The following is a 27968-nucleotide window of genomic DNA, read 5'->3' on the forward strand; positions in this document are numbered from 1 at the left end:
TTCTGAGACTAATTTTCAAGTGTATCTCCTCCTAAGCCTTTTAAGCTACATACTTCAAACTTTCGTCAAACCTTCAAACTGGTCTGACTCGGGTTGCTATATCTTTTCTAACTGATCCGACTTTGGGTTTTCCGAAAAACAACTCAGAAAATTCCTAGAAGCCCCATTGACTTAACATTGGATCAACCTTTGTGAGCTCATAACTCTGCACCAGACTGTCCTACAGACTAGAGTCTGGCCTCATTTAACTCTAGACTAGCCAGCAGCCAATCACTGATGACCTTTACACTTACTAGCCACTCCCTAGCAACCAATTTTAGCACCCAAGCAACTGGTCAATAGACTATGACTAGCTGTTCTAACACATGCTTGTAGTTTTAACATGCTACTGACATGCTAATCTTGCTAGAAACATGCCAATGACATGCTAGCATGTGCTAATTCATGCTAGGAACAAGCTGATTCATGCTAGAAACATGCTAACAGCATGCTAATTCATGCGAGAATCATGCTAATTCATGCTAGAATCATGCTATTATGCTAATTCATGCTAGAATCATGCTAACAACATGCTATTTTTTATGTTAGAATCATGCTAATATCATGCTAATGCATGTTGGAATCATGCTAAGAGCATGCTAATTCAAGCTAGAATCATGCTAATATGTTAATTCATGCTAGAATCATGCTAGTTACATGCTAGTTCATGCTAGAATCATGTTAATATCATGCTAATTCATGCTAGAATCATGCTAACAACATGCTAACTCATTATAGAAACATGCTAACAACATGCTAATTCTTGCCAGAGTCATGCTAACATGTTACTTCATTATAGAATCATGCTAACAACATGCTATTTTTTATGTTAGAATCATGCTAATATCATGCTAATGCATGTTGGAATCATGCTAAGAGCATGCTAATTCAAGCTAGAATCATGCTAATATGTTAATTCATGCTAGAATCATGCTAGTTACATGCTAGTTCATGCTAGAATCATGTTAATATCATGCTAATTCATGCTAGAATCATGCTAACAACATGCTAGAAACATGCTACCAACATGCTAATTCATGCTAGACTGACTTGTTTTAGTTTTTACAGTGGTTACATTGTTGACCGCAGGGATCTTAAACATTCTTTTAGTCAATTTTTATACTTTTTCCAAACTAAATAAATTACCAACGGGCTATCTCAAGCCACCATAAAGTTTTTCCTCAAACTTTAATATCTAGTTTATTTTGTATTTTCATAGGATAAGAAAACTCAGTCTTATAAATAATAATTAGACATTAGCATTCGAAGGCCTGTGCTGAATCAAGTTACCCTGCCTGATATAAATTTTAATTGGGAGATATTTAAAATAATAATAATAATAATTTTTGTGTGTTGTGCTAGGTGACCTAAGGCACATCACCAAACTGAAACCGTGGGGTTTACAGGACGTCCTGGTGGAAAAGTACGAGTGGCACCGAGAGGAAGCACAGAATTTCTCCGACTTCCTCCTGCCGATGTTGGATCTCATCCCAGAGAAAAGAGCCACGGCCGCCGAGTGCCTCCGTCATTCCTGGATCAACTCCTAGTGGTCAAAATCACACACACCTACACACACACACACACACTCTCATGCACTTCTCTGAACTCATGAACTATCACACTGACAGACCCTTCTGTCTGAGGAGCCGATAACAGCAGATCTGATCTCAATCCATTTCTTTTTTTTACTATAATTTAGGTGTACCGACATTTCCGTGTCTCGTGCTCTTAAACATTTATCTAACAATCACTTTTCTATCAATTTCCATCATATCACAGGGATGCTTCGAGACACTTCTGGATTGATTTCTCTTTTAGAAGGCTGGATTTGCTCCAGTTTCACTGACCGTGACCGTTTTTTAGTCAATGTCCGCCAGTAACTCGGACTCGGTAGCTGATTGTAGTGTTTCTTCACCGTATTAATAAACGATTGTTAATCGCAACTTGCTTTTTCATATCTCAGCTGAATGGTTTTACATCAACGAAGGGAACGTGAGATGGACATTCTTGAAGTTGTGTCTTTTGTAAGCTTCATTTTGAATGTGAGTGCAGGAGAAACTCATCATTTCACCACAAAGGGCAAACAGAGTTAAAGGAACACAAGTTTATTTTGAAAATAGGTTAATATGACGACTCCCCTAGAAGTAATTAGTTGAGATTTAGCATTTTTGAATACATTCAGGCAATCTCCGGTCCTGGCGGGAGTACTTTTAGCTTAGCTTAGCATAGGTCATTGAACCAGATTAGACCATTAGCATCTCATAAAAGAAGCACTTTTAGTTTAGCTTAGCATAGATCATTGAATCAGATTAGACCATTAGCATCTCACTCACTCACTCACTCACTCAAAAAAAAGACTCATTCTGGTGAAATAATTCAGAAATTTTTCTGCTGTGCGATTTACAAACAATATTCAGGCACTGAGTAATATCATTGCGCCTGCTGCAGACATGGTACAGCAACAGGGTTTCTTAATTATTTTGCCAGAATAAGAGTACAGTTCCTGGCCATACCTGCCTTGAAAACAGCAACCTTTCCATTTGTGTCTGTCTTAGTACAAAATGTAACTTCAGAAGAGTCAAGCTTTAAATAAGAAAACTACCTTAACACTTTTTGAATTTTTGAGATGCTAATGGTCTAATCTAATTCAATGATTTATGCTAAGCTAAAAGTGCTTTATTTGTGAGATGCTAATGGTCTAATCCGATTCAATGATCTATGCCAGGAGTGTCCAAACTTGGTCTTGGAGAGCCAATGTTCTGCAAAGTTAAGCTCTAACCCTAATCAGACACACCTGGGCTAGCTGATCAAGCTGTTGCTAGGCTTTTTAGAAACATCCGTACAGGAGTTTAGAAACAAGTTGCTGCTAAAATCTGCAGGACACCGGACCTCCAGGACCAAGTTTGGACACCCCTGATCTATGCTGAACTAAAAGTGCTTTTTTTTTTAAATGAGATGCTAATGGTCTAATCCGATTCAATGATCTATGCTAAGCTAAGCTATAAGTGCTTTTTTGAGTGGGATGCTAATGGTCTAATCCGATTCAATGATCTATGCTAAGCTATAAGTGCTTTTTTAGTGAGATGCTAATGGTCTAATTCGATTCAATGATTTATGCTAAGGTAAAAAGTGCTTTTTTGTGAGATGCTAATGGTCTAATTCGATTCAATGATTTATGCTAAGCTAAGCTAAAAGTGCTTTTTTTTGTGAGATGCCAATGGTCTAATCCGATTCTATGATCAATGGCAGGAGTGTCCAAACTTGGTCCTGGAGGGCCGATGTTCTGCAAAGTTAAGTTCTAACCCTAATCAGACACACCTAGGCTAGCTAATCAAGCTGTTACTAGGCTTTGTAGAAACATCCGTGCAGGAGTTTAGAAGCAAGTTGGTGCTAAAATCTGCAGGACACCGGCCCTCCAGGACTAATGGTCTAACCAGATTCAGTAATCTATGCTAAGCTAAGCTAAAAGTGCTTTTTTGAGTGAGATGCTAATGGTCTAATCAGATTCAATGATTTATGCTAAGCTAAGCTAAAAGTGCTTTTTTGAGTGGGATGCTAATGGTCTAATCCGATTCAATGATCTATGCTAAGCTAAGCTAAAAGTGCTCTCTCCAGACTCGGAAAATGGCTAAATGGATTCAAAAATGCTAAAACTCAACAGTCTAAATCAAGGGGAGGTGTAAATGAAAATTTATTTTGAAAAAAAGGTGGAGTGCTCCTTTAATACTTCTCAAAAATCTGTAACGAACTATCATGTTTAGCATAACTCGTTGTATAAGTAATACTGATGTTTATTATGTGAATGCCAGAGAAGAGTTTTGATCTCGAGGTTATTTTCATTACAAAGTCTTAAAATCGAAATGTTCAAATGTTGTACATACTCATACCAAAGAGTTGGTTTCCTCACGCGATCAGTGTTGTACAGTCTCCAGTCCCATTCTTTGTGTACAGTTTTGCTATGAATGACTGGCTTAAGGTAAACGTTTGAGAATCACTGATTCGGAGATGCCTTGAAATGAATTCGCGATGATCTGTGCAACTTTTGGAGCTTTCTCGTTTTCACCACAGCATTGCTTTGAGCATTAGGAGTTAGTCTGTGGATGAAGTGCTCTGTTGCAGTTTAACTGAACTTTGCTTTCTCTTTTTGACGCGGCGGTTTGCATTTCAGCTTTTACTGAAACATCATCTGCTCTCGGTTTTTTTCATGAATGTCTCTCCGCTTTTGATTGTTCAGCGCTGAACTACAACTGTTTCTGTAGTAACTTCAAAATAAAGTTTTTGAAATCACAAATGGTGTTCGGCACTTTTCATAGGATTTGTGGAGCTGCGATTCATGTCGAAAGCTTGTTGCATGTTGATTTCAGTTTAATGAAAACGTTAAAAAAAACTATTAGCAAAATTGTAACCTGTTGATCTTTTATTTTTAGTGTTTAAATGGATGGTTCACCCAAAAATTACAATATTGCCATCGTTTTTTCACCTCTTTTTGAGTTTCTTCTATTGAACACGAGAAGATATTTTGAAGGATGCTGGTAGTTGGCATCCATTGACTTCCATAGTAACTTTTTTTCTACTATGGAAGTCAATGTGTGCCAGAATTTTTCTAAATATCTTTTTTTTGTGTTCAGCAGAAAAAAAAGAAACTCATAAAGGTTTAAAACCTAATGAAGGAGAATAAATTATTGGGTAATTTTCATGTTCGGGTGAACTATCCCTTTAAGAGTTTGCATGAAAGTGAATGGAGTATATGGTCATCGAGTGGGTTGTTGCAAGAGGGGATACAGCTGTGGAAAGAAGTTAGCAATAATTATTTATATTATTTATTAAATTACATTTATTTTCCTTCATTTCAGAGGTCACCACTGCAGAATGAACCGCTAACTATTCCAGCCTATGTTTTACTCAGCTGATGCCCTTTCAGTTTCAACCCAGTACTGGGAAATAGCAAATGACATATTAATTGTGTTTTATTAAACTGAACCATCACAGTCATTTAAAAACAGTAATATAACCAAGTATTATTCATTTTATTTATTCAATTACCCATTAAATTGTAGTTTATTCAAACCTGACCCTCACAGTAATGTAGAGTTATTCATTATTGTACAGTCACAAAATAATCCCATTTTGAGGTGAGTGTCTGCAGCTGTATCCCTTCTAGATTCTCTAAGATTTATTTTCAAAGGTGCAGTATGTAATGTTGAGGGTGTGGAATCATGGGAATTGTGCTCATCATCAAGTGTTATGCCATAATAAACATTTAACAAATTTATTTGACTCCAAAATGACCTTTTAACAAACCCTCTGAAGAAAAAAATCTCAAAATGAGGAAAATATACATATTAGCAATAGCACATAACCTCACAATGGCAATTACTTCAACAGATAAAATACCATGTTTAAAGGTTTATTGCGGAGATCTTCAGAAAGTGAATGCGTTCGCATTAAGCCAGAGTCCATTGAGTCTGAGGATGTGCAGGGATCTTCATGCTTCCTCTGAAAACAAAAAACAAGCAAAAAAAAAAAGCTGAAGGAGTTTCTCAGCAACATTCACAGCATCGTATGTGGAATGATTATTAGTGTTTTGCTGTTATTGTGAGTATTAATGAGAGGTGCATGCAAATATACACATTTACAATGGCTAAAAAAGTCAAGCTTGAATTATGTGACAACAGAGAACTTCCATGGTCATAGTAAAGAGCAATAATAAATGATTTTACATCTAATTAGCATGCTGTAGTTACAACTTTGGACATTCCTTACAGCTCACACTTGTAAGGGAAAAGTTAGAAACATGAGATGTAAACAGTTGTAAGAAAAAAAGTTATAAACGTGAGATGTACACTTAGAATTCTGCTTTTAATTTTTCTTTACAACTGTATGTTTACATCTCTCATTTCTTTTTCTTCTTACAACTGTTTACATCTCACAATTCTGCCTTTTTTCATAACAACTGTGAGATATAAACTCAGAAATACAAGATAAGACAGAGCAGTGGGACATACACACTACAACAATAGAAGAATCGCAATTGTGAGATGTAAACATACAAAAAAGGTCTACATATCGAAACCCGCAATCATTTTTGTTATTTTATCTTTTATATAAAAATTTATACGAATAATTTAATATAAACGAGTGCAAGATGTGAATTTAGAAAGGCAAAACGTCAAGATGGAAACAGAATTACTCAAATAAAAGTCAGAACTGTGAGATCTATATTCAGAATTAAACGAAGCAAGTTAGAATTGGGAGAGGCATACTCTGTTGCGAATATTGTTTGCAAAAAATAAAAATAAATAGGAAATGAGATGAACAACTTCTTAAATTCTCTCATATAAAAGGACTGTTCGCCCCAAAATAAAAATGTATTCATTCGAGTGGTTTCAAACATTTGAGTTTCATTGTTTTCGGAAAAATGCAGTAAGTTTGACACCCAGTGGTTGAACTTGGTATTGCACCCCTGGTTCAAAACACACGCAAGCTTAGGTTGCCAGATTGTTGACAACCACAGGAGTGATCGAGCGTAAAGGCTGACTTAAGTCGTGTTCATACCTGCCTACATTTGTCTCTGAAAATCTGGGAGAACGAGGGTGGGAGGGGGGTGCCTTGGTGTTGGGGGTGAGGTGTCTGAATTACACAGTCAACAACCGAGTAAGTACTGCACAATGCAGCGGGTTTCAGCCGACTGCTGCGATCAGATACTACACCAAAGTCGGCCGATGGGTCTGAAATACGGGAGACTCCCGGGAAAAATGGTAGTGTTGGCAGGTATGGCCGTGTTTTTAATAAAACAGCACACGATGGAAGGAATATTCTCCATATTTGTCCTAATTAACACCTGAATTTTACATTGTAGAATCGGCTTCTATTTCTCACAGGTGAACAGCAGGAGAAACTATGCTCAGCTCAGGTACAGCTCATGTGCTTTATTCAGTGCTAAATGCTAATAATTTGAGTTTGGACGCCATTTTACATGACATTTATTGCGGTACTACTGAAAACAGCAGCAGATAGTTCATCTCAGATCCTAAAAGTAAAATAAACTGTTTAAAACTGAACTTTAGAGCCGTGACTCAGTGCAAACTAAGGGTGTCACGATCCTCCAAATCCTCGATTCCATTACATTTTCGATTCTAAAGGCACGATTCGATTCGATTTTCGATTATGAATAATTAATTAATGACCAATTAATTATTTGTAGCCTACCGTTTAAACTACCTGACCTGCATGGTCTTTGTTTTACCCATAAACAAATCATACAGTAAATGAATAAAGGCAAGATACACACATAATTACCACCTGTCAATCACTTTTTCTGCGAGACTCGTGAATAGGCAGTGATCTGTGTCGTTATAATGGCGTCGGTAAAAAAGAGGCACAACCAACAGGAACCAGCCAACAGTATCTGAGGTGTTCAATAAAATGACTAAGTACAAGTGAGTGAATGATTGAAGCAGTCCTCTGACTGCCTGGACCTGCTGTCTCGAGCGCATGGCTGTGTGTGCGTCTGTGTCTGTGTGGTCACGTGATGTGCGTTTTCAGAGGTAGAGAGGAAGGAGGGCTGCTCAGAAATGCTACACGCCACTGTGGATGTCAGATCGTTGTCGTTCTAAAATGCCATTTAAAAACAAAGACAGTGTAAACAGGGCCTGAGTGTGTACTTTTCGCGAGCGGATTTGCAACGGGGGCGGGCGGAGGATCGCGATGCCGGTGTTGTCTATCGGACGAACCGTAAGTAATACGTACATAGCAGAGCTTGCAAAACTGTTTTTGTCGACAACACGAACGTTGTCAACATAACTCACTGGAAATCCAAAATGCTTCCACACCGGCGACTTCATTGAAAGAGGAGAGGGTTTAAGTTCTGTCGACGGGTCTCCTGCTTCTGCAGTTTAACAAGCACTTCAACAAGCCTGTTTTTTCCCGTTTGGCAAGCCAAGCTGACGTGACATGGGGGCGTGGCAGCATCGACCATTCTATTTTTTGATTCGATAATCAAAATTGAGCATAAATTTTGATCGAGTGACACCCCTAGTGCAAACCAACACATATCAGTGATTCAGCATCTACATTTAATAATATTAAAGAGTTTTTATATGTAATAATTAGATTATAAACTTGACCATTTGGTTGGAGTGCAGTGAGTGCACTATTCTGTGCTTCTGAATGGCTGTATTTACATTTCTGTCATGTTTCGTCTGTAATAATAGCGACTTTTGGGTGAACTATCCCTTTAAGGCATTAAATGAATGAACGGCGATGTCCTCTGTTTACAGAAAGCTTGACCAGCCTGGTTTAAGCTGGATATAGTTGGTTTTGGCTGGACTCCCAGCTTGGCTAGGCTGGTCTAGCTGGTTTTAGCTGGTCATCTCCCAGACTGACCAGCTAAGACCAAGTTGGAAATGGCTGGAAACCAGCCTGGAAGTGACCCCTCTAAAACCAGCCTGGCCAACCAGCTAAAACCAGCCACCCAGCCTTTAAGCTGGATTTTTCAGCAGGGTATTCATACCTTTCTTCTCCTCCTGGAAGTCCTCTGGCAGCAGTTTGTCCTGCCGGTTGCCCAACACAAAGGCCAGGAAGGATAATGTGAGGGAATCCATGATGCTGATGATGGCCAGGATGTAAGCCCAGCGCACCGTACAGTTGCCCAGCGTGTATTTGTCTGTCCGCTGACCACACATCCGCTTCACCTCCTCTGAGTCCCAGCCGTCTGGATAGATCATACAGCCGATGACCATGCACGTCGCTGGAGATGAAAAACACACTCAATACTTAATGTTGGAGTCTCTGAAGTTAGAACCCACCCTGAGAAACGCTGGCTGGAGGAGAAACGTGACAGAAGCAGCGCAGTGTCCCTTTTATCAATGTCAGAAATACTCTTGGCTTCCTGAAATACTTTGCATTGGAGGTGTTGCCTGGCAACTTCAGCCACACTTAACTCATCATGTATTATTCATATGACAATAGAGTGTGTGCAGGGCAGCTGGTGCTGCTGTGAGGATTGTTTTACACGCACACACTCTCACTTTCACACTTAATGAGTGTTTGTTGCAAATGCATTGTGTAAATGATGAGAAGAGAGTGTTCTCCATGATAAGACAAGATGTAAAAAAGCATTGCATTTCACAACACGGCACAATTTGTTACATCCCGCTCTTAAAGCAGGGTAAAATCAGAAACTATAAAGAGTGCTGAAGGCCTCAGTTCACCTCATTTAATTCAGAACTGATAGTAGCTGATTATTTCCCTGTTCAGCCTCAAAAATGTAATAAAACTTGACGAACGTTTTGAGTTCTGAGGCATCGGCATTATTATTTAATAAGAAAATATTCATTCATTAATTGTCCTTCAGCTTAGTCCATTTATTCTTTGCCACAGAGGAATGAACCGCCAACTTATCCAGTATGTGTTTTACACAGCAGATGCCCTTCCGGCCGCAACCCAGTGCTGGGAAACACCCAAACACTCTCATATTCACACAATTGTACACTTCGGACAATTTAGTTAATCAATTCCCCTATAGTGCATGTGCTTGGACTGTGGGAACACCTGGAGGAAACCCACGCCAACACAGGGAGAACGTGCCAACTCCACACAGAAATGCCAACTGGTACAGCTGGGGCTCAAACTAGCAACCTTCTTGCTGTGAGCCGACAGTGCTAATCACTGAGCCACCGTTATGCCCCCAAAACATGTTTAATTAGAAAGTAAAAATGGTGGAGTAGACAAATCTAATTTGCTTTCCTAATTATTACTTAAAGTATTAATAATTACCACATTAATATAGTCACAGTAATTTTTTTTGTTATCCTTTAAACACACAACTTGTCAGGATATTTAACGGAAACATTAATAAAACCCACAAATAAATGTAGCTATTTTCATATTTACTGTACATTCATTATTTTAAGTTTTAAACTATTTTGATTTTCTTTTAACAAGTTAGCCTATGATTTAACCAAAAATAAAAATTCTATTAACATTTACTCACATTCAATATTAATAATAATGTATAATAATAATTACTACATAATATTAATTTAAAAGAGATTTGTCCTGCGGACTCCCTGACAGTATATTCACTCAAACATCAGAATAAAAGACCAAATTATAAAGCGATCATGTCTCTTTAGAAGTATTAAACAGATCATAACCTTCATTCACATGGACTTATTTAGTTAAATCTCTTTAACATTTCAAAGTGTATCAAGAATCTTGAGGGAATAGACTTTCAGGAGGACTTATGAAATAAGAAGCGCTCAGCTTTGATTAAAAAATATCTTCATTTGTAATACGTTCCTACCATTTTAGGTTGAATATTAATATTCGTTTTATCACATGGTTCTGTGGAGTACTTGATTCTGATTGGTCACTCGCGCATTTTAAAGCATGTAATTATCCAATAGCAACCACTGAAACTGGTAACCCAGGCACACATCCGGATACTTTGAATAAAATCCTTAACCGTTGGTGACGGTTGTTGCTAAAAGTTGCGGCCGAAAGCTTAAGAAAATTATTTATATTATTTATTAAATTATCCGTTAATTGTACTTTATTAACGTCGCACATTCCCCCAAAAACCAACCATCATAGTAATGTATACTATGAATCTAACCGGAACTGGCCCTAGTGTATTTTGCTATCTGGGTAAAAGTATACTACGGAGTATTACTCATTAGGCTAAAATATGAGTAATACTGCCAAAATACAAAATATATTTAATATTTAAACTATTAACCATATATATATTGTATTACTTTGACGGCCAACGCTACCCCTTACATTAATTTAAAAGTAGTTATACAGTGTCACAAAATATTGACGTTTATCCTTAGCTGTATCCCATCTAGACTTTACCGTTAGCTGTTTGGACGGCGCCATCTTGTGACTGAACAGTAAGTTTTGTGTGTACTGCAATCTGCCGTTTTTCTTTATGTAAGCTAACATTTAATGTAAGTAAGTGAATTATTTCATCATAAATCAGTGTTGTGTCTAACTGCTGGTAAGTAGTGCAATTAGCAGGATAATATCATCTAGGCCACAGGTGTCAAACTCAGTTCCAAAAGGGCCGCAGCTCTGCACAGTTTAGTTCCAACCCTAATTAAACACACCTGATCAAGCTAATTGAGTCCTTCAGGCTTGTTTGAAACCTACAGGTAAGTGTGTTGGAGCAGGGTTGGAACTAAACTGTGCAGGGCTTCGGCCTTCCAGGAATTGAGTTTGACACCCCTGATCTAGGCGGTTGTTTTCACAGGATAAAGCCCTTCAGTTTGCTTATAAAGCTTTATTCAGCAAGAACACGTGTATAAATCTGATTTATGTAAATATATGCACATTACATAAATGACTTCTAAGTTCATGTTTGGATTTCACATATTGTATAGCTAAAATATATGCAACATATATTTCAAAATATAACAAAAATGGTCATTTATATGGATTTTTTTAAACCTTGGAATGGGGTAGCCTATGTGCACATGAACATTTAATTTTCAGCCAGCCCAAGCGCTTCTGGTGAACTGTCGCTCCATTACAAAATCGCCACATTTAAGATTGATTTCTTTGAAAATTAGTGCTCTTTGCTGCCTGATTGATTTACAATGTAAAGAGGGTCTCAGACTGGACAAGACGCACTGCATTAAATTTTTCTGCGCCATGTCTTTAAAATATGGAAATTTACTTTACCTCAGTATTTTCAATGGCGTTTCTGCACTAGCCTGCTGCTGCTGATGGTGTTTACACAGTCCTTCACCTCATTTTACGCTTGAACCAACAAAATAAATGCTTAAATCGTTTAACTGATTGTATTTTTATTGCATTACAACATCGATTCTGTAAAACGAATCTTATTTTCGAAAACGATAATCTTTATTTTCAAAACGAAATTGAAAGTAACCACATAAACCTCTCAACGGAAGTTGTTGGTTGTTGGTTGAAAAACACTAGCTGTGCAGCCCATTGCATATGTTTACACAATTATAGCTATATTTAAACATGCATTTATGTCATTACAATGGATTAAATATATATATATATATATGTGTGTGTGTTTGTGTACAAAAATAATGGTATGTAATTTGCATGTATTGCCATATATTGATTAACCGGCTATATGTACATTATTCCTTTTATAGTTAGTAAGTTCTGGAAACTTTCACGAAACATATTTTTACTCACCAGCTGCCAACTGCATCCACGCGCAGATTTTATAAACACTGCCCGAGTTGCAGAAGAAGAACAGACTGAAGCAGACAATGGTGCCCACGATCAGCAGCAAAGAGATGCCAACGAAGAACATGGCGGTTTTGAAGGCGCCCGAAGGGATGGATCCGAAATCCAGAGCACTGCCTTTACAGACCAGCTCTCCAGTGATGGGATTCCCAATGCAGTAGTGGAACAGGCCAAAGTATCCAGACTGGGGGGTGTCCACGCTGTCTCCGATCCAGTAGGGCTGGATGAAGACCACCATACCGATGATGGCGAAGCAGATGGTGAAGATGGTCCACAGGACGCCGACGGCCCGCGCGTTCCTCACGTAGTTTGTGTGGTAGATCTTGGCAGCCTCTTGGGCAGATAGCATTTTCGCCATGTTTGCTGGAGATGATGGTCCACCCCGGAGGTGAGTGTTCAATTAATGTGCTGATGTTAGAAACGCTTTTGTTGTCGTGTCTTGATTGCTGTGATTAATTCTGCCGGATGTCCTCCTTGAGTCTATGCACTGTTTGATGTAAAAATTAAAGCGAGAGGTGACGATAAGCAGTGTTGGGTGTAATTAGTTACAAGTAAAAAGTAAAGGGATTCATTTTCATTTGAATTAGTTACTTGTAATACACTCTTTCGATATACATCAATTCAAAGACGCAGGGTTATATACTTATATAACTCATAACTAGGGCCAGACGGAATCTGCGGACGTTTTTTGCTATTTCTGCGGAGAATTTGGGTAAAAATCTGCGGATTTCTGCGGAATTACTTTGGGAGTATCCAGTGGAGTATCATAACTAAAACCGTAATATATTAAATAAAAAGTAATAAATTACTGAATAAAAACTGAATAAATTCAGATTTACACATTTACTCAAGTAAATAAACAGAATTAATAATGGGCTAAAAATCTGAAGAATTCTGCGGAAAATCTGCGGAAAATCTGCGGAATTCTGCGCGCGCAGATTCCGTGTGGGCCTACTCATAACTTATATTATAATGCATGTATATTTTTACAACAGTTCTGTCTGGTTCTCGAATCTAATTGGCTGATAGCCGTGCAATATTCTGCAATAACAGCACTAGTGCAGCCTCTTCACCCTTGTGTATTACTCCACCCATATAGAGTGACAGCAGATCAATGAACTCACTACAGTTTGACAAATATTGCAGCTGTTGGACAACATAATGTACATTTGATGCGTAGTTGTAGTTGTTTAGATTATAACTATGCAGTTTATTTATAAGGATAGTGCCTCCCACATAGCAAAATATCTCTGGCCAACATATTCAGCTTTTGCTTGGCCCACATTCTGCATTGAATTATGGTACATGTCTGGACCAAGTCTAGCTTACAGACAATGGTCAAACACGGACCATATCTGGGCCAAGTCTCAACTAAGTTAATAACCCATAACTAGGCCCGAACGGAATCTGTGCGCGCAGAATTGCGCAGATTTTCCACAGATTTCTGCAGATTTTTAGCCCATCATTAATATTGTGTATTTACTTGAGTAAATGTGTAAATCTGAATTTATTCAGTTTTTATTCAGTAATTTATTACTTTTTATTTAACATATTAAGGTTTTAGTTATGATACCTCCAAAATAATTCAGCAGAAATCTGCTGATTTTTACCAAAATTCTCTGCAGAAATAGCAAAAAACGTCCGCAGATTCCGTCTGGCCCTGCCGATAAATGAGCCTGAACTGGGCCACATATGTTGGTGTCTGGACTGCAGTGAAATTAAAAAACCCATAAATCATTGCACTTTAGGCATGCAATGGGCATGCTTTTTCTCGAAGCGACCTGATTACTTACAATTTTTTTCTGTTTCTGCATTATATGCATTATAAATGTGGGTTACATGGCCCACATAACATTTTTTAACTACTGGGCCAAATTCTACATTTTACATCTGGCTCAGGTATCCTGTGCCACTTTAAAGATGTTGCCACCTCACATGCTGGCACATGCTGTATGCCAGTGCCGGATAAATGCCTGCTGAGCCAGATTTATGCCAAATCTTGGCCAGAATTCTTTGCTATCTGGGCGGTTTTAAGTATTTTTAATTTCGGAGATTGGCAAGCATTAAGCCTGGTTTAAACTTGATCGGCGTGACCCATGGCGCACATGGGACACTAAGCAATGCACGCCTCCCACCAGTGCTGATATACAGCCATATCGCACTGCTGCTCATGTGATATTGCTCAAATGTATATTAATTACAATAGTAATAGAGTAAGTAGTAATTAATTAGATATTTAACTTACCCAATATTGATGAGAAGTGTCTTCTTTCTGAATAATTCTGCTCTGAATTACTGTAGTGATCCGTGTCTCCTTCTGCAGGACAGCAGTTGTCCGCTGTTTCCTCCATCAGATGTGGCTGAAGAGAGAGTTTAGAAGTGTGTGAGTCTTCAGACGCGCTGTGCTGCTGCTCTGAGATCAGGAGATTATTAATTAATGGAGGAGTACAGTTACACTCTCACTGCGACTCTGGCTGTCAGTCACTGAGAGGTAATGATCATCATACACTCACAGACTGACTTATAGACAGTAAGACTGACACAGAAACAGATGGACACACACATATAAAGACAGATAGACACACACACAGACAGAAACATAGAAACAGACGTACACACACATGTAAAGGCAGATTAACAGATAGAGACACGGACACACACACAGAAACAAAAGGACAGTCAGAGACACACACAGGCATTAAGACAAATGAAAAGATTGAAACACACGCACAGAGAAAACAACAGATGGACATAAAGATAGATGGACAGACACACACAAACAGACACAGACATAGAAACAGATGGACACACACACAAAAACACACACAAATAAACAGACACACACACACACACACACACACACACACACACACATACATATGCAGAAACAGACGGACAGACAGACAGACAGACAGACAGACAGACAGATAGATAGATAGATAGATAGGCAGACAGACAGACAGACAGACAGACAGACAGACAGACAGATAGACAGACAGACAGACAGACAGACAGACAGACAGACAGACAGACAGATAGATAGATAGATAGATAGATAGATAGATAGATAGATAGATAGATAGATAGATAGATAGATAGATAGATAGATAGATAGATAGATAGATAGATAGATAGATAGATAGATAGACAGATAGATAGATAGACAGAGATAAATAGACAGACAGACAGACAGACAGACAGATAGATAGATAGATAGATAGATAGATAGATAGATAGATAGATAGATAGATAGATAGATAGATAGATAAATAGATAGATAGATAGATAGATAGATAGATAGATAGAGATAAATAGACAGACAGACAGACAGACAGACAGACAGACAGACAGACAGACAGACAGACAGACAGACAGACAGATAGATAGATAGATAGATAGATAGATAGATAGATAGATAGATAGATAGATAGATAGATAGATAGATAGATAGATAGATAGATAGATAGATAGATAGACAGATAGATAGATAGACAGAGATAAATAGACAGACAGACAGACAGACAGACAGACAGACAGACAGACAGACAGACAGACAGACAGACAGATAGATAGATAGATAGATAGATAGATAGATAGATAGATAGATAGATAGATAGATAGATAGATAGATAGATAGATAGATAGAGATAAATAGACAGACAGACAGACAGACAGACAGACAGACAGACAGACAGACAGACAGACAGATAGATAGATAGATAGATAGATAGATAGATAGATAGATAGATAGATAGATAGATAGATAGATAGATAGATAGATAGAAAGATAGATAGATAGATAGATAGACAGAGATAAATAGACGGACAGACGGACGGACAGACAGACAGACAGACAGATAGATAGATAGATAGATAGATAGATAGATAGATAGATAGATAGATAGATAGATAGATAGATAGATAGATAGATAGATAGATAGATAGACAGAGATAAATAGACAGACAGACAGACAGACAGACAGATAGACAGATAGATAGATAGATAGATAGATAGATAGATAGATAGATAGATAGATAGATAGATAGATAGATAGATAGATAGATAGATAGATAGATAGATAGATAGAGATAAATAGACAGACAGACAGACAGACAGACAGACAGACAGACAGATAGATAGATAGATAGATAGATAGATAGATAGATAGATAGATAGATAGATAGATAGATAGATAGATAGATAGATAGATAGATAGATAGATAGATAGATAGATAGAAAGATAGATAGATAGATAGATAGACAGAGATAAATAGACGGACAGACGGACGGACAGACAGACAGACAGACAGATAGATAGATAGATAGATAGATAGATAGATAGATAGATAGATAGATAGATAGATAGATAGATAGATAGATAGATAGATAGATAGACAGAGATAAATAGACAGACAGACAGACAGACAGACAGATAGACAGATAGATAGATAGATAGATAGATAGATAGATAGATAGATAGATAGATAGATAGATAGATAGATAGAGATAAATAGACAGACAGACAGACAGACAGACAGACAGACAGACAGACAGACAGACAGACAGACAGACAGACAGACAGATAGATAGATAGATAGATAGATAGATAGATAGATAGATAGATAGATAGATAGATAGATAGATAGATAGATAGATAGATAGATAGATAGAGATAAATAGACAGACAGACAGACAGACAGATAGACAGATAGATAGATAGATAGATAGACAGATAGATAGACAGATAGATAGATAGATAGATAGATAGATAGATAGATAGATAGATAGATAGATAGATAGATAGATAGATAGATAGATAGATAGATAGATAGATAGATAGATAGACAGAGATAAATAGACAGACAGACAGACAGACAGACAGACAGACAGACAGATAGATAGATAGATAGATAGATAGATAGATAGATAGATAGATAGATAGATAGATAGATAGACAGACAGATAGATATGACAATAAAAGAGACATAAAAGGTTTAATCTTAGATTGTCTGCATGTATCATTAGTAAGCAGGTCATACTTTTACCCCTCCCTTTTTATCTTACTATAAAAGTGTCTTTGAGAAGGGTTTGGCACTACTGGAGGCTTCAGAGTTCAGTGGCAGTCAGTAGGGTGCTTCCGCCAGCAGGAGGCGCTGTGATATTAAGAAACACGCTTTATAACCGGACTGGCCTTTTCAGATTCTCTTTAATCACTGGTGGCTTTAATAACCGGCCAATTATTCAATTACTGTCAAATCAAGTGCTCAGAGAGCAGACAGAATGCGGTAACACTATACAATAAGGTTATATTAGTTGAAGCATTTACTAACATGATCAAACCATGAACAATACATCTATTGCTTTATTTGTTCATGTTAGTTAATGAAAATACAGCTGTTCATTGTTAGTTCATATTAACTTACATTAACAAGCATGAGTTTAGATGCTATTATTGCATTGGTGAATGTTAAACTTTGATAAATAAATGCTGTACAAGTATCCTTTATACTTAATGCATGATAGTAAACAACCAATGAAACCTTAATGTAAAGTGTGACCCAAGAAATTTATTAACGTTCCACTTTAGCATATAGCAAAAATCAGACTAGCCTGTCTGTGAAATCATAAGTGCAAACAGCTAATCACCCTGTCAGATTTAACAATTGGTGCAAAGTCATTTTTTTAAAAGGGACAAATAACATTGACATTTAGGAGGGAATAATGTCACCATCCCCGTCACCTGCCCCTCTGCTGCATAATTGCACAATAATTCTTGATTAAAATATATAAATCGGAGGTGCAGGGGACAATAGCACAATACAGCGGCCCCCCTGGGACTGAATGAGGAAATCAATGAAGAGCTCATCTGCCCAATTCAACCGTCCCACTGGCTTTGTCATGAATAGCCGCCAGACGCACGTCAAGAGACGGCCGAAAACGTGCCATCTGCTGCCCATGATAGCATTTAGCAGAGCAGAGAAGCTTTGTGTGTTTTAGTTTTAGTGTCAGATGAGTGAAAGCATTGATGAATTACAGCTTATAAGGACACCAGTAGTACAGAAAGCTTCCTAACGAGAAGTGACTGCTTATGATGTATGAACAATGGTAATGTGATTGTCCTCCGGGATGTTTTGGAACCACAAAACATCCAACAAAGATCTGCTTATTAATGTTTGACCAAATGATGTATGAAAAGATTGATCTGTCAGACCCATTATCCGCCAGTTTATCTCTTTTATTATAATAAAGAGAGTATTAGATCGTTTACATTACAATGCTTTAAAAGGGATAGCTGCAACACAGGCTCATTCTGAAAATGTACACCTATGTACATTTCTGGAGATCGTGAATTATGTAGCCAGCAGTAGTCTTTGAAACGAACGCTATGGGTCATGATGTTGTTTCTTTTCCAACCCAGGCTCATTCTGAAAACGTAGTCCTATGGACGTTTCTGGAGACGGCAAAATACGTCCCGGGAGGTTTTTGTTTTTATGAATCCATGAGTGTGCGATTTTTCGCATCTCAAAAGTCTCGTGCTTGCCCTGTTCTCACGTAAACCCACCAGAGACGGCTGTCGACCGACTGAATGATTGACAGCCCGACCGGCCAATCAACTCCCCCACCCTCCTTCTTCCCTAAACCCAACCACTTTTACACTTTGACCCGCCCACTCGCTTACTTCCCCTAAACCCAACCGATGGTTTACAAAAGACGTCCAGAAAAAGAAAAGCCCTCGTCTGATTTTTACCACGTTTTACCACATGCTCACCCTGTTGTTCACTCGATCATTTAATTTTTTTGGATTCTGTTTTTGTCTTACCTGATTTCTGGAACCACTCTTCCCCGGACTTGAACCCGGTCGTCGTTGTCAACTCCTCTCATCGTCTCAAGTCCGCCGACATCAAGCGGCAACCTCCCGCTCCAAAATAGAGCAAATTTCAATTGAGCCCACTGTTAGAATGGCCAACTTTACAGCAGAAAAAACGGTGTTTACAGCCTGGTACAAAAAAAGATTTTGGTTAATACAGCTAATATTACCCTTCATGACAACTGTGAGGGGGGTGAATTTTTTTATAACTCATCCGTTTCCTTTATATTAAGTTATATTAAGTTTGCATAATTAAGGGCGTGGCCACTTGAGTGACAGCTAGGTCTCGTTGGTCGCCGTCACGTCACCTCAGCTGAATCCTGCAGATTAGCGACTGAACTCAGCATATTCATCGTATTTCTGTGTTGTTTTGTGTGGCTTTACACAGTCAACTGCCTTTTTTGCTTGTTTCCTACATTTATTAGATGGCATGGCATGCTAAGTGCACTTAATTGTGCTCACAAACCATTCACATGGCCTTCGTTTCCCATGTGAGTAAAATTATATACTTATATACCATCTCTATACATGTATTTGTTTTATTTAAGATCATTTATCTTTTATATTTATATTTAGAGCTGTAATGCACTCCAGAATCTGACAAATTGATTAGCTGTAGGCTCTAGAACAGTCATCTGAAGCGTTGTCATACAGTGTTATGCTGGATTTCATCAATAGTCTTACATTAACTAACACAGACTGAATGATTGACAGAAATTTGGAAGTAATTTGCATTTTCCTTCTGTTAAAAAACGTCTTAAGAACAATGTTTAGTGGCTCAATGTATTACAGGAGTGTTTTTAAAAGACTAAACACTTTATTGATATAGTGTACAACCAAGCACAAGTGGTCAGAACACAAGCGAGTCACAGGTGATAAAGTATTAAGCGTTTCTCCCAAAGCAAAGTGTGTCTGAGCCAGGTCCAAGCTAAATGCCAGCAGGTGTCTGTAGCTCCGCCCACTCTCCGCCTCTTTGCCCTTGTTTGGTATCCCGCCGTGGGTGTGATGACGCGCCTACTTGTGACTTCTTTTGCGCTCTTTAGAAACCTATGGGTGACGTCACGGATACTACGTTCATATATTTTACAGTCTATGGCCGACATACACTATGAGCTAACTGGACAAACTGGTCGCCGTGGGAAAGTCCTCCACACGGAGGAAAACGGTCAGCCAGTAAGCGCTAACAGAAACGGCGTCATACCACCCCATAGCATTCACTTAAAAATATTAAATGCAGCCATCAAACCTCCAGCTACATAATTTGCGGTCTCCATAAACGTCAGCGGGACTACGTTAATGAATGGAAAAGAAAAATATATGAATGATAGTTCTATACATTGCTGCATTTTTGCTGTGTCATATTCCTATTAAAGGCTTAATTCACCCTAAAAAATGTTATCGACTAGATATTTACTCTCCTTTGAGTGGTTCCAGTTGTTTATGAGGTTCTTTTTTCTGCTGAACACACAAAATCTATTTTGGAGAATGTTAAAAAACATAGCACATTACATAGTAGGTAAAACAAATACTATGGAAATTAATGGTTACAGGTTTCCAGCATTTTTCAACATAACCTCTTTTGTGTTCAACAGAATAAATCAACTCATAAAGGTGTGAAACAAGTGAAGATTGAGAGAAAAATGATTTTTTAATTAATAGCTGTCCCTTTAAAACATTTCTTAGCAGATTAAAAGTGCAACACCACTGAGACGCACATCCATCCCGGCGATTTCATGTCATTCAGCGGTCCACCCAGACAGCTGGTGTCCTCCAGTCAGATGTACTTACAGTAATGAGCGCTGCACTTCAGCAGCCGTATTCTGCAGCCATTTAACCCCGCGTGTTTTTGGGTCGCATTTTCCCGAGATGCAGACTGCTGATGTCTATTATTAAATCAGGTGTGAGCAGAGATCATAAGGAGAGTCGTGTTCTCATGTGGCCGCAGACAGATGCTCATCCCATGATGTGTTTCGCCCTCAGGTGGAAATGAGCTTTGTCTTTTCACACTGCAGCCTCTTTGTGGATGTTCTGAATGATAGACTGCACAAAAGCCTTTATTGTTGTCATGGGCTCTGCACGGCCTCTGCTTTTTTTGAACCGTATTGGAAGCAAGGTACAAAATGTACCTAAAAAACAAACTCCACACAGAAATGCCGAATGACCCAGCCGAGGCTCGAACCAGCGACCTTCTTGCTTTGAGGCGACAGCGCTACCCACTGCACCACTGTGGCATCCTTCGCATTCAACAGCGCTTAAATGTTAGAGGGAAAATTGCTGTTTTTTATTTCAGTATCGAAATTCATTATCATGACAAGTCTAATACAGTCAAAGAATCAGTTCATTAACTTGAGTTTAATAAATGGCATCTAGAACGTGTTTGCAGGGTGTCCGTGGGGTTTTAAAAAGTATTAAAAAGTTGCTAAATCAATTAAGAGAAAATTAAGGCTGTGAAAAGGTTTTAAAAAGTATTAATCATGTTTTTACAAGGTCTTAAATTTTGTTCAAAGTGTTTAACTCTATAAAACACCCGATAAATATATGTATTTTCCTCCTAATATTAACAGCGGCGTACTTGATCTATGTGATTGGTTCGGGCCATAGTGCATCTGGCCAAGCTCCTCCGTCAGGGTGATGTCATGTAATTTGCGACAAATGCAGGAAGGTGATGTGACGCTCTCCACATGTAGCGAAACCACAGAGCGAAACAGACGGCACAATGGGAAAATGTTATTTGCGTACTTCTGGTTGGAGAAAGACGAGTTTAAACAGTGGCTGAAGCCTGTTGCTGAAAACAACCGTGTAATTTTAATCTTTCAAGCTTTGGTTCCTCCGAGCTTCTGTTGCATGGTTGTGCTCCATTGATTTATTTAACTACAACTGTTTATTAACAACTATTTATTAAGTTGAAGGTTTGATACTGGTCGACGAGGTCTTAATATATTATCAGAAGGACTTTCAAGAGTTCACACTTAGCTGATGATTGGTAATAAGCTAGTTTGGCATGCTGTCCCGGGAGAGAGCCCCGAGCTCAAAAGATCCTCGAGCCCGGAGCTCCCTCCCGTTGCAGGGCGAGAGGGGAGTTTAAACTCGAGTAGATCTCGAGAACCCCCCCTCCTGCTGCAAAAGGATTGCTAAGGTGATGTGTTGCTGACAGAATTGAATTTGGTGCTAATTTGGTTTAGTCAATTTACTTAAGTCTCATGTTTTGGGGAGTGTGGGAGGAAACCGGAGGACCCGGGGAAAACCTACGCAAGCACGGGGAGAACATGAACTCCGCACGAAAATGCTGTCCGGTTGGGTGGATTCCCGAGTCTGAGACATTTTTTGCTGTGAGGCCGCCGTGCTGCCCTGTACAACAGAGGAGGAGAAGGGGTGGAAGGGGAGATTCTTCAAGACGAAGATGACTAAAGGTAAGATGTTTGGTTATTTGTACTGGGTTAGGAATAGTCTGATTGGTGATTCGTACATTAGCTTGACTCGGGGCTAGCCGTGTCAATCATAAGCACGTGATCCTCTCGAAATTAGTTTACGAATAAACTTCACTTAAAAAGCCTTAAAAAGCTATTGAAATTACCTTTAGGATTCCTGCGTATACCCTGGTTTGGAAAAGATAACGTTAGCAAACTAGTGTCATTTCCCTTAACTTAGCTGAAAATGAAATCCCTTTTTATTTTACTTTCCATTCAGAACGGATGTTCGGGTCACTTGGAAGGCAGTGAAATGATTAATTTGGGTCGCTTTCTCTTCGCTGATAAGATATGCAACCATGTACTCAACATTCCTGTTTGTGACTTCTTCCCACCGCAGTTTCGATTTCGCTATTTAAATGGCATCCACATATAAATCAGTCTATCGCAGGGATGTCAAACTCAATTCCTGGAGGGCCCTGCACAGTTTAGTTCCAACCATAATTAGACACACCTGATCAAACTAATTGAGTCATTCAGGCTTGTTTGAAACCTACAGGTAAGTGTGTTGGAGCAGGGTTGGAACTAAACTTGAATTCTTGGAATTGAGTTTGACATCCCTGGTCTATCGTGTACACACACCAGGAGCAGTGGGCTGCTCAGGGAGCAGTTAGGGGTTTGGTGCCTTGCTCAAGGAAATCCCCTCAACCACACTGTTGAGGTGGATATTTATACCCCAATACCATCAGGATCTATGTCTACCATTACCAGTCCACCCTATACACAAATCCCCAACTAATTTTTGTGTAGAGCCCTGGATCGCCTACAATTGTGTCTGACGCCCACAAGGATAAGGACAACAAATTGAATACATTTAAATCATAGGTCTCAAACTCAATTCCTGGAGGGCCACAGCTCTGCGTAGTTTTGCTGCAACCCTGATACAACAGCTGATCCAACTTATGAAGGTGCTCATGACCCTTTTAAACACCTCGATTATTTGGATCAGCTGTGTTTGATAGGAATGGAGCAAAACTGTGCAGAGCTGCGGCCCTCCAGGAATTGAGATTGAGACCTATAATTTAAAGACTTTACTTGGAGGAGGATCACAGCGAAACACGGACTCCATGCACACCTCAGAGAAACCCTGAAGCACATGAATGAAGAAAACTCGTAAATATTCTAGACTTTTGAGTGGTACCACTTACATATTTCACAGACAGAGTTACTGAATTAGCCAGCAGCCATTGGCTTTGTTTTTCTCCCTCGTCCCATACGTGAATGGCCTCTCCTGTCATGTGCACTCATGTGTTTCCGAGTGCTCCAGTTTAGGCCTGTCTGCTCTTTTTACCCATCCAGGACAAAAGAAATCTCTCCCTTTCTGCTCCGCCGTGACCTCCCCGTCATCCGTCCACACACCGGGCCTTTCTGTCCATCATGTGGCACTAACGCTATCAATAACCGTGTCAGTGGGGCAAGTCCCACAGGCGATGCTCAGCCCCACCGCCTGAACCCAGCGTGAAACTCAGAAGCCCGCGGGTTTGAGAGGTGGGGGGGGAAACAGCACGCGACACAGAATGGAGCCCCCCTGAAGAGACCTTCTTTTGACCACCAGACCGCCCCGACCATTGACTTCTTCCTCAGCCAACTGTGCATTCATCACACCATCTTCGCCTTTGTCAACATCCGCTGAAGTAATTATTCTTTTACTTCACAGAAAGCCAGACGCCATTTGTTGCAACTGATTAACACGGCAAGCTAATCAAAACACAGCTAACAGGGAGCCTTTGCCAAAACACATGCAGTTAATGTCAAAATTATTATATTTTTTCATATATATATATATATATATATATATATATATATATATATATATATATATATATATATATATATATATATATATATATAGCCTATATTAAGGTTTAAATGGATTTAAACATATAATATATCAAAGATGCCAAAAGGATAAAATATTTCTCACGTAAAAAAGGAGATGAGTAACAGAAGAAATAAGTTTAAGTAATAGACGAATGAAGTATGTGGTAATGGGGTGGGAAAATAATATCTTGCGCTTCATCCCACTCCATTTTCGACCATGTTGAAATGTATTTTTTGTTAATGATATTTTATGTATCATATTTTTGATCTAAAATAAATAAATCAAATCAAAACTCAAATCATAAAATAAATCTTCTAAAATATTACTTTACAAACTGTATTGTAAATAAATCAAATGAACACTTCATTTTAGTCAATATTATTACTGGAATCAATTTTAAAAACTGAATGAATATCAATTTACGCACATTTACACAAGTAAATAAGCAGACTCAGTGATGAGCTGAAAATCTGCGCATTTCTGCGCACGCAGTTTCCTTTTAGGCCTAGTAATGAGTTATTAAAGAAATGTGTTTAGAAATGTGTTGAAAAAAGCTTTCCGTTAAACCAACGCAATCTCACGGCAATTCATAAGTTTTTGATTTAGTGGCTAATTCATATGAATTCGTACAATCTAATTCCTACAACTGAGTACAATTTGCTCATCACCCAATGACGGTTGAGGTTAGGGGTGGGGTTGGTTGCCACACCTCCTTTTTAAAATTTCGTACGACTTAACTCGAATTAGCCACTAAACTGACAAAACGTAAAATACCTACATTTCCTCATGAGATCAGGTTAAGCAGAAAAATATTTAGGGTGGCTAATAGTTCACCTAAATGACTTGGCAAGGCAAGGCAAGTTTAGGCAAGGCAAGTTTATTTATATAGCACATTTCATACACAATGGCAATTCAAAGTGCTTTACATAAACAAGAATAAAAGAAACAAGTAAAATAAAAATAAAAACAAATAATAAAAATGCGTAAAAACAAAACAAAACATAAAAACAGGTAAAATGTGATATAAAAGAATGAAGAAGAAGAGAAAAACATGATAGTGCAATCTTTGGTCATGTTTTAATTCTTACATATATCTTCTTTTATGTTGTGAGGGATGTAAACAAAAACAATGTACCAACGTATTTCCTGTTTTACATTCTTAACTTCTAAAGCTTCCAAAAATCCAAAATTATTGATAAATAATGTTATTATTTCCAATATTTTTATTGCATTTTTTTCCAGATATTATTCAAACTTGCAAATGTATATGAAAAATAGAAGTCCTATCAGCAAAGAGATGACATGAAATACATAGCAATAAAAACAAGAAATCTGGAGAACTCTTTAAACAACCTTACATTTTTCTACCCCCTTCTATGCACCATCCCTCCCATCTCCCACCCCTCCCTATTTTCTGAGGCCTTCAATAAGTATGTAACGGTGAATCAAGACACTGATAAATAAATAATAAAGATATAAACAAATAAATAATAACATTAGAAAAAAAAATTATAATAAAATAAATGAAAATAAATATATGGGTAAATACAAAGGATGAAAATGTAAAATAAAAACTAGAAGTCTCTCTTTCTCCCTTTCGAAATTCTAGTCAGCAGTTCCTGAAATGTTAAGGTTCTCAATGACTGACAGCATGGGACTCCATGTTTTGTTAAAGGAGTTCAGTGATCCTTTAAAACAATGTCTCAGTTTCTCAAGATAGATGCAATTAAGAACCTCTGAATAATGTTATGATAGCTGTTTTAACATGAAGTTATGATTGAATTGCCTCTTTTTAGAGTTATGAAATAGTTTGATATCAAGCAGGAAATGTTCATGGGCCAATGACATGACCACATTGACGCGGTCTACACTGAAAAAAAGGAGAAATGCACACAGGTTTGGAACAAAGGAGAGAACATGCTGACAAAATTTGCATGTGTTTTGTCTTAACTACTAATACAGTAGCCTACACAAAGTCAGCAGTTTGCAGATTGACGTTTTACATGAAACCACATCTAGTAAATATTGGACTATAACCTGGGCGCCTTGGCAAGACCCTTTCCCCCACAGATGGTGATGTTGCTGGGGGAGGATGGATGTAATTTGGGGACAGATGAGGGAGTCTTTATGTCACGTGTGTGTGTAGCCCTGGGGCACAGACATACACACACACACACACACACACGCATACACAGCAGACTGACCTAGATGAAGTCAGAGCTGTCAGCTGACTGGCCGTTCCCTCGCTCTTCCCAAATGTGTGTCTGCTGCTATATTCACAGGACAGAAACAGGCATGGACTGTGGCTAATCTACTCCCCCACACTCCCTCACACACGCTCTGAATGGGTCAGCCGCACCGCTGCGCTCCTGGCTATTGTATGAAGCTTTTGTCTGCTGTGGGGCGACCATTCGACTGAAGTGTGCGCATACTAAAGCCCTGTCATCAAAAACTATTACTACAACTTTAAAGAGGCCGCACGTTAACTTTTTCTACTATTACCCATTGATGGATGCGAGTTAGCAAAGCTAGCTGCGTGATACTATTAATTTGCATATAGCGGAAAAGCTTTCAATCATCCGTTTCCGCTATGTGGGAAATGAATGTTTTGCTAACTCACATCTGAATGAGAAATTGAATCGGCTTATGACCTCAAAGCTAAATATAGCAAACTGTGTAAAAGGGATTATGCAAACATCAAAGGGAAAGCAAAATGCATGTCTCATTCGCTGATGTGGGGCTGTCAGTTAGCAAATGTTGCTCGTCAGAAATAATCTGAACGTGTGTGTGGTGTCTTTCCATATCCATATTAGCTTTGAGGTCATAAGCAGATTGAATTTCTCATTCAGATGTGAGTTAGCAAAACATTCATTTCCCAGATAGGGGAAAAGGATGATTAAAACCTTTTCTGCTTTCTGCAAATTAATAGTATTCCACAGCTAGCTTTGCTAATTCATATCTAGTATAGTTATCGTGCAGCCTAAGTCTAACTCCTAACTGTATGCTAACTCACACACACACTTTATTAGGTACACCTGTCCAACTGCTCATTTACCCAAATTTCTAATCGGCCAATCACATGGCAGCAACTCACTGCATTTAGGCAAGAAGACCAGTTCAAGACGATCTGCTGCAGTTCAAAGCAAGCATCAGAATATGGAAGAAAGGTGATTTAAGTGACTTTAAACGTGGTGTGGTTGTTGGTGCCAGATGGGCTGCTCTGAGTATTTCAGAAACTGCTGATCTACTGGGATTTTCACGCACAACCATCTCTAGGGTTTAATGAGAATGGTCTCGTTACACTTGTTACAAATGAAGTCTGCATAAGAGCCTCTTTGAACACACAACACGTCCAACCTTGAGGCGGATGGGCTACAGCAGCAGAAGAGCACACCGGGTGCCGCTCCTGTCAGCTAAGAACAGGAAACTGAGGCTACAATTCACACAGACTCACCAAAACTGAACAATAGAAGATTGGAGAAACGTTGCCTGCTCTGATGAGTCTCCATTTCTGCTGCCACATTCAGATGGTCGGGT

General features: G+C 38.6%; 2 protein-coding genes and 1 long non-coding RNA gene across 54 annotated transcripts in view; 2 read left to right on the top strand and 1 right to left on the bottom strand.

Moving 5' to 3' along the window:
• srpk1b (SRSF protein kinase 1b) overlaps window positions 1–4330 on the top strand; it is a 66170-nt gene extending 61840 nt beyond the window's left edge. For 6 of the 51 annotated variants that reach the window (XR_015502119.1, XR_015502143.1, XR_015502136.1 and 3 more), the window contains 4 exons: window positions 1402–2142; window positions 2942–3168; window positions 3235–3574; window positions 3643–4330. Coding sequence is in view for 7 of the 51 variants with exons in the window: in NM_001080669.3 (NP_001074138.3) it covers window positions 1402–1586 (185 nt within the window). In the remaining 44 variants the exon portion in view is untranslated. 51 annotated transcript variants of the gene reach the window in all.
• Window positions 3855–14702, bottom strand: lhfpl5a (LHFPL tetraspan subfamily member 5a). Of its 2 annotated transcripts, XM_087273097.1 has the most exons (4): window positions 14519–14702; window positions 12220–12760; window positions 8552–8788; window positions 3855–5535 (listed from the first exon to the last, which is right to left on the bottom strand). In XM_087273097.1, the coding sequence occupies exons 2-4, from the start codon at window positions 12629–12631 to the stop codon at window positions 5525–5527; spliced, it is 660 nt and encodes a 219-aa protein (XP_087129223.1). In that variant the 5' UTR covers window positions 12632–12760; window positions 14519–14702; the 3' UTR covers window positions 3855–5524. The 2 variants fall into 2 exon arrangements, with proteins under 2 accessions (XP_087129223.1, XP_087129224.1); XM_087273098.1 differs by lacking the exons at window positions 12220–12760; window positions 14519–14702 and adding an exon at window positions 10346–10514 and having other exon boundaries at window positions 4421–5535.
• On the top strand, window positions 10522–21699 carry LOC141376507 (uncharacterized). The gene is made up of 4 exons (XR_015502221.1): window positions 10522–10937; window positions 12223–12661; window positions 14597–14764; window positions 20826–21699. It is a non-coding gene; the product is annotated as an uncharacterized LOC141376507 (long non-coding RNA).
• The last annotated feature ends 6269 nt before the right edge of the window (window positions 21700–27968 follow it).

The sequence above is a fragment of the Danio rerio genome, chromosome 11 (assembly GCF_052040795.2).
Source record: "Danio rerio strain M-AB ecotype USA chromosome 11, GRCz13ab, whole genome shotgun sequence".
NCBI lineage: Eukaryota > Metazoa > Chordata > Actinopteri > Cypriniformes > Danionidae > Danio > Danio rerio.

Coding starts and splice junctions, on each gene's coding strand:
- lhfpl5a (XM_087273097.1), bottom strand. CDS start 12,631: ATGGCGAAAATGCTATCTGCCCAAGAGGCTGCCAAGATCTACCACACA. Junction 8,789..12,219: donor GTGGATGCAGTTGGCAGCTG/GTGAGTAAAAAT, acceptor TTTCATCTCCAG/CGACGTGCATGGTCATCGGC.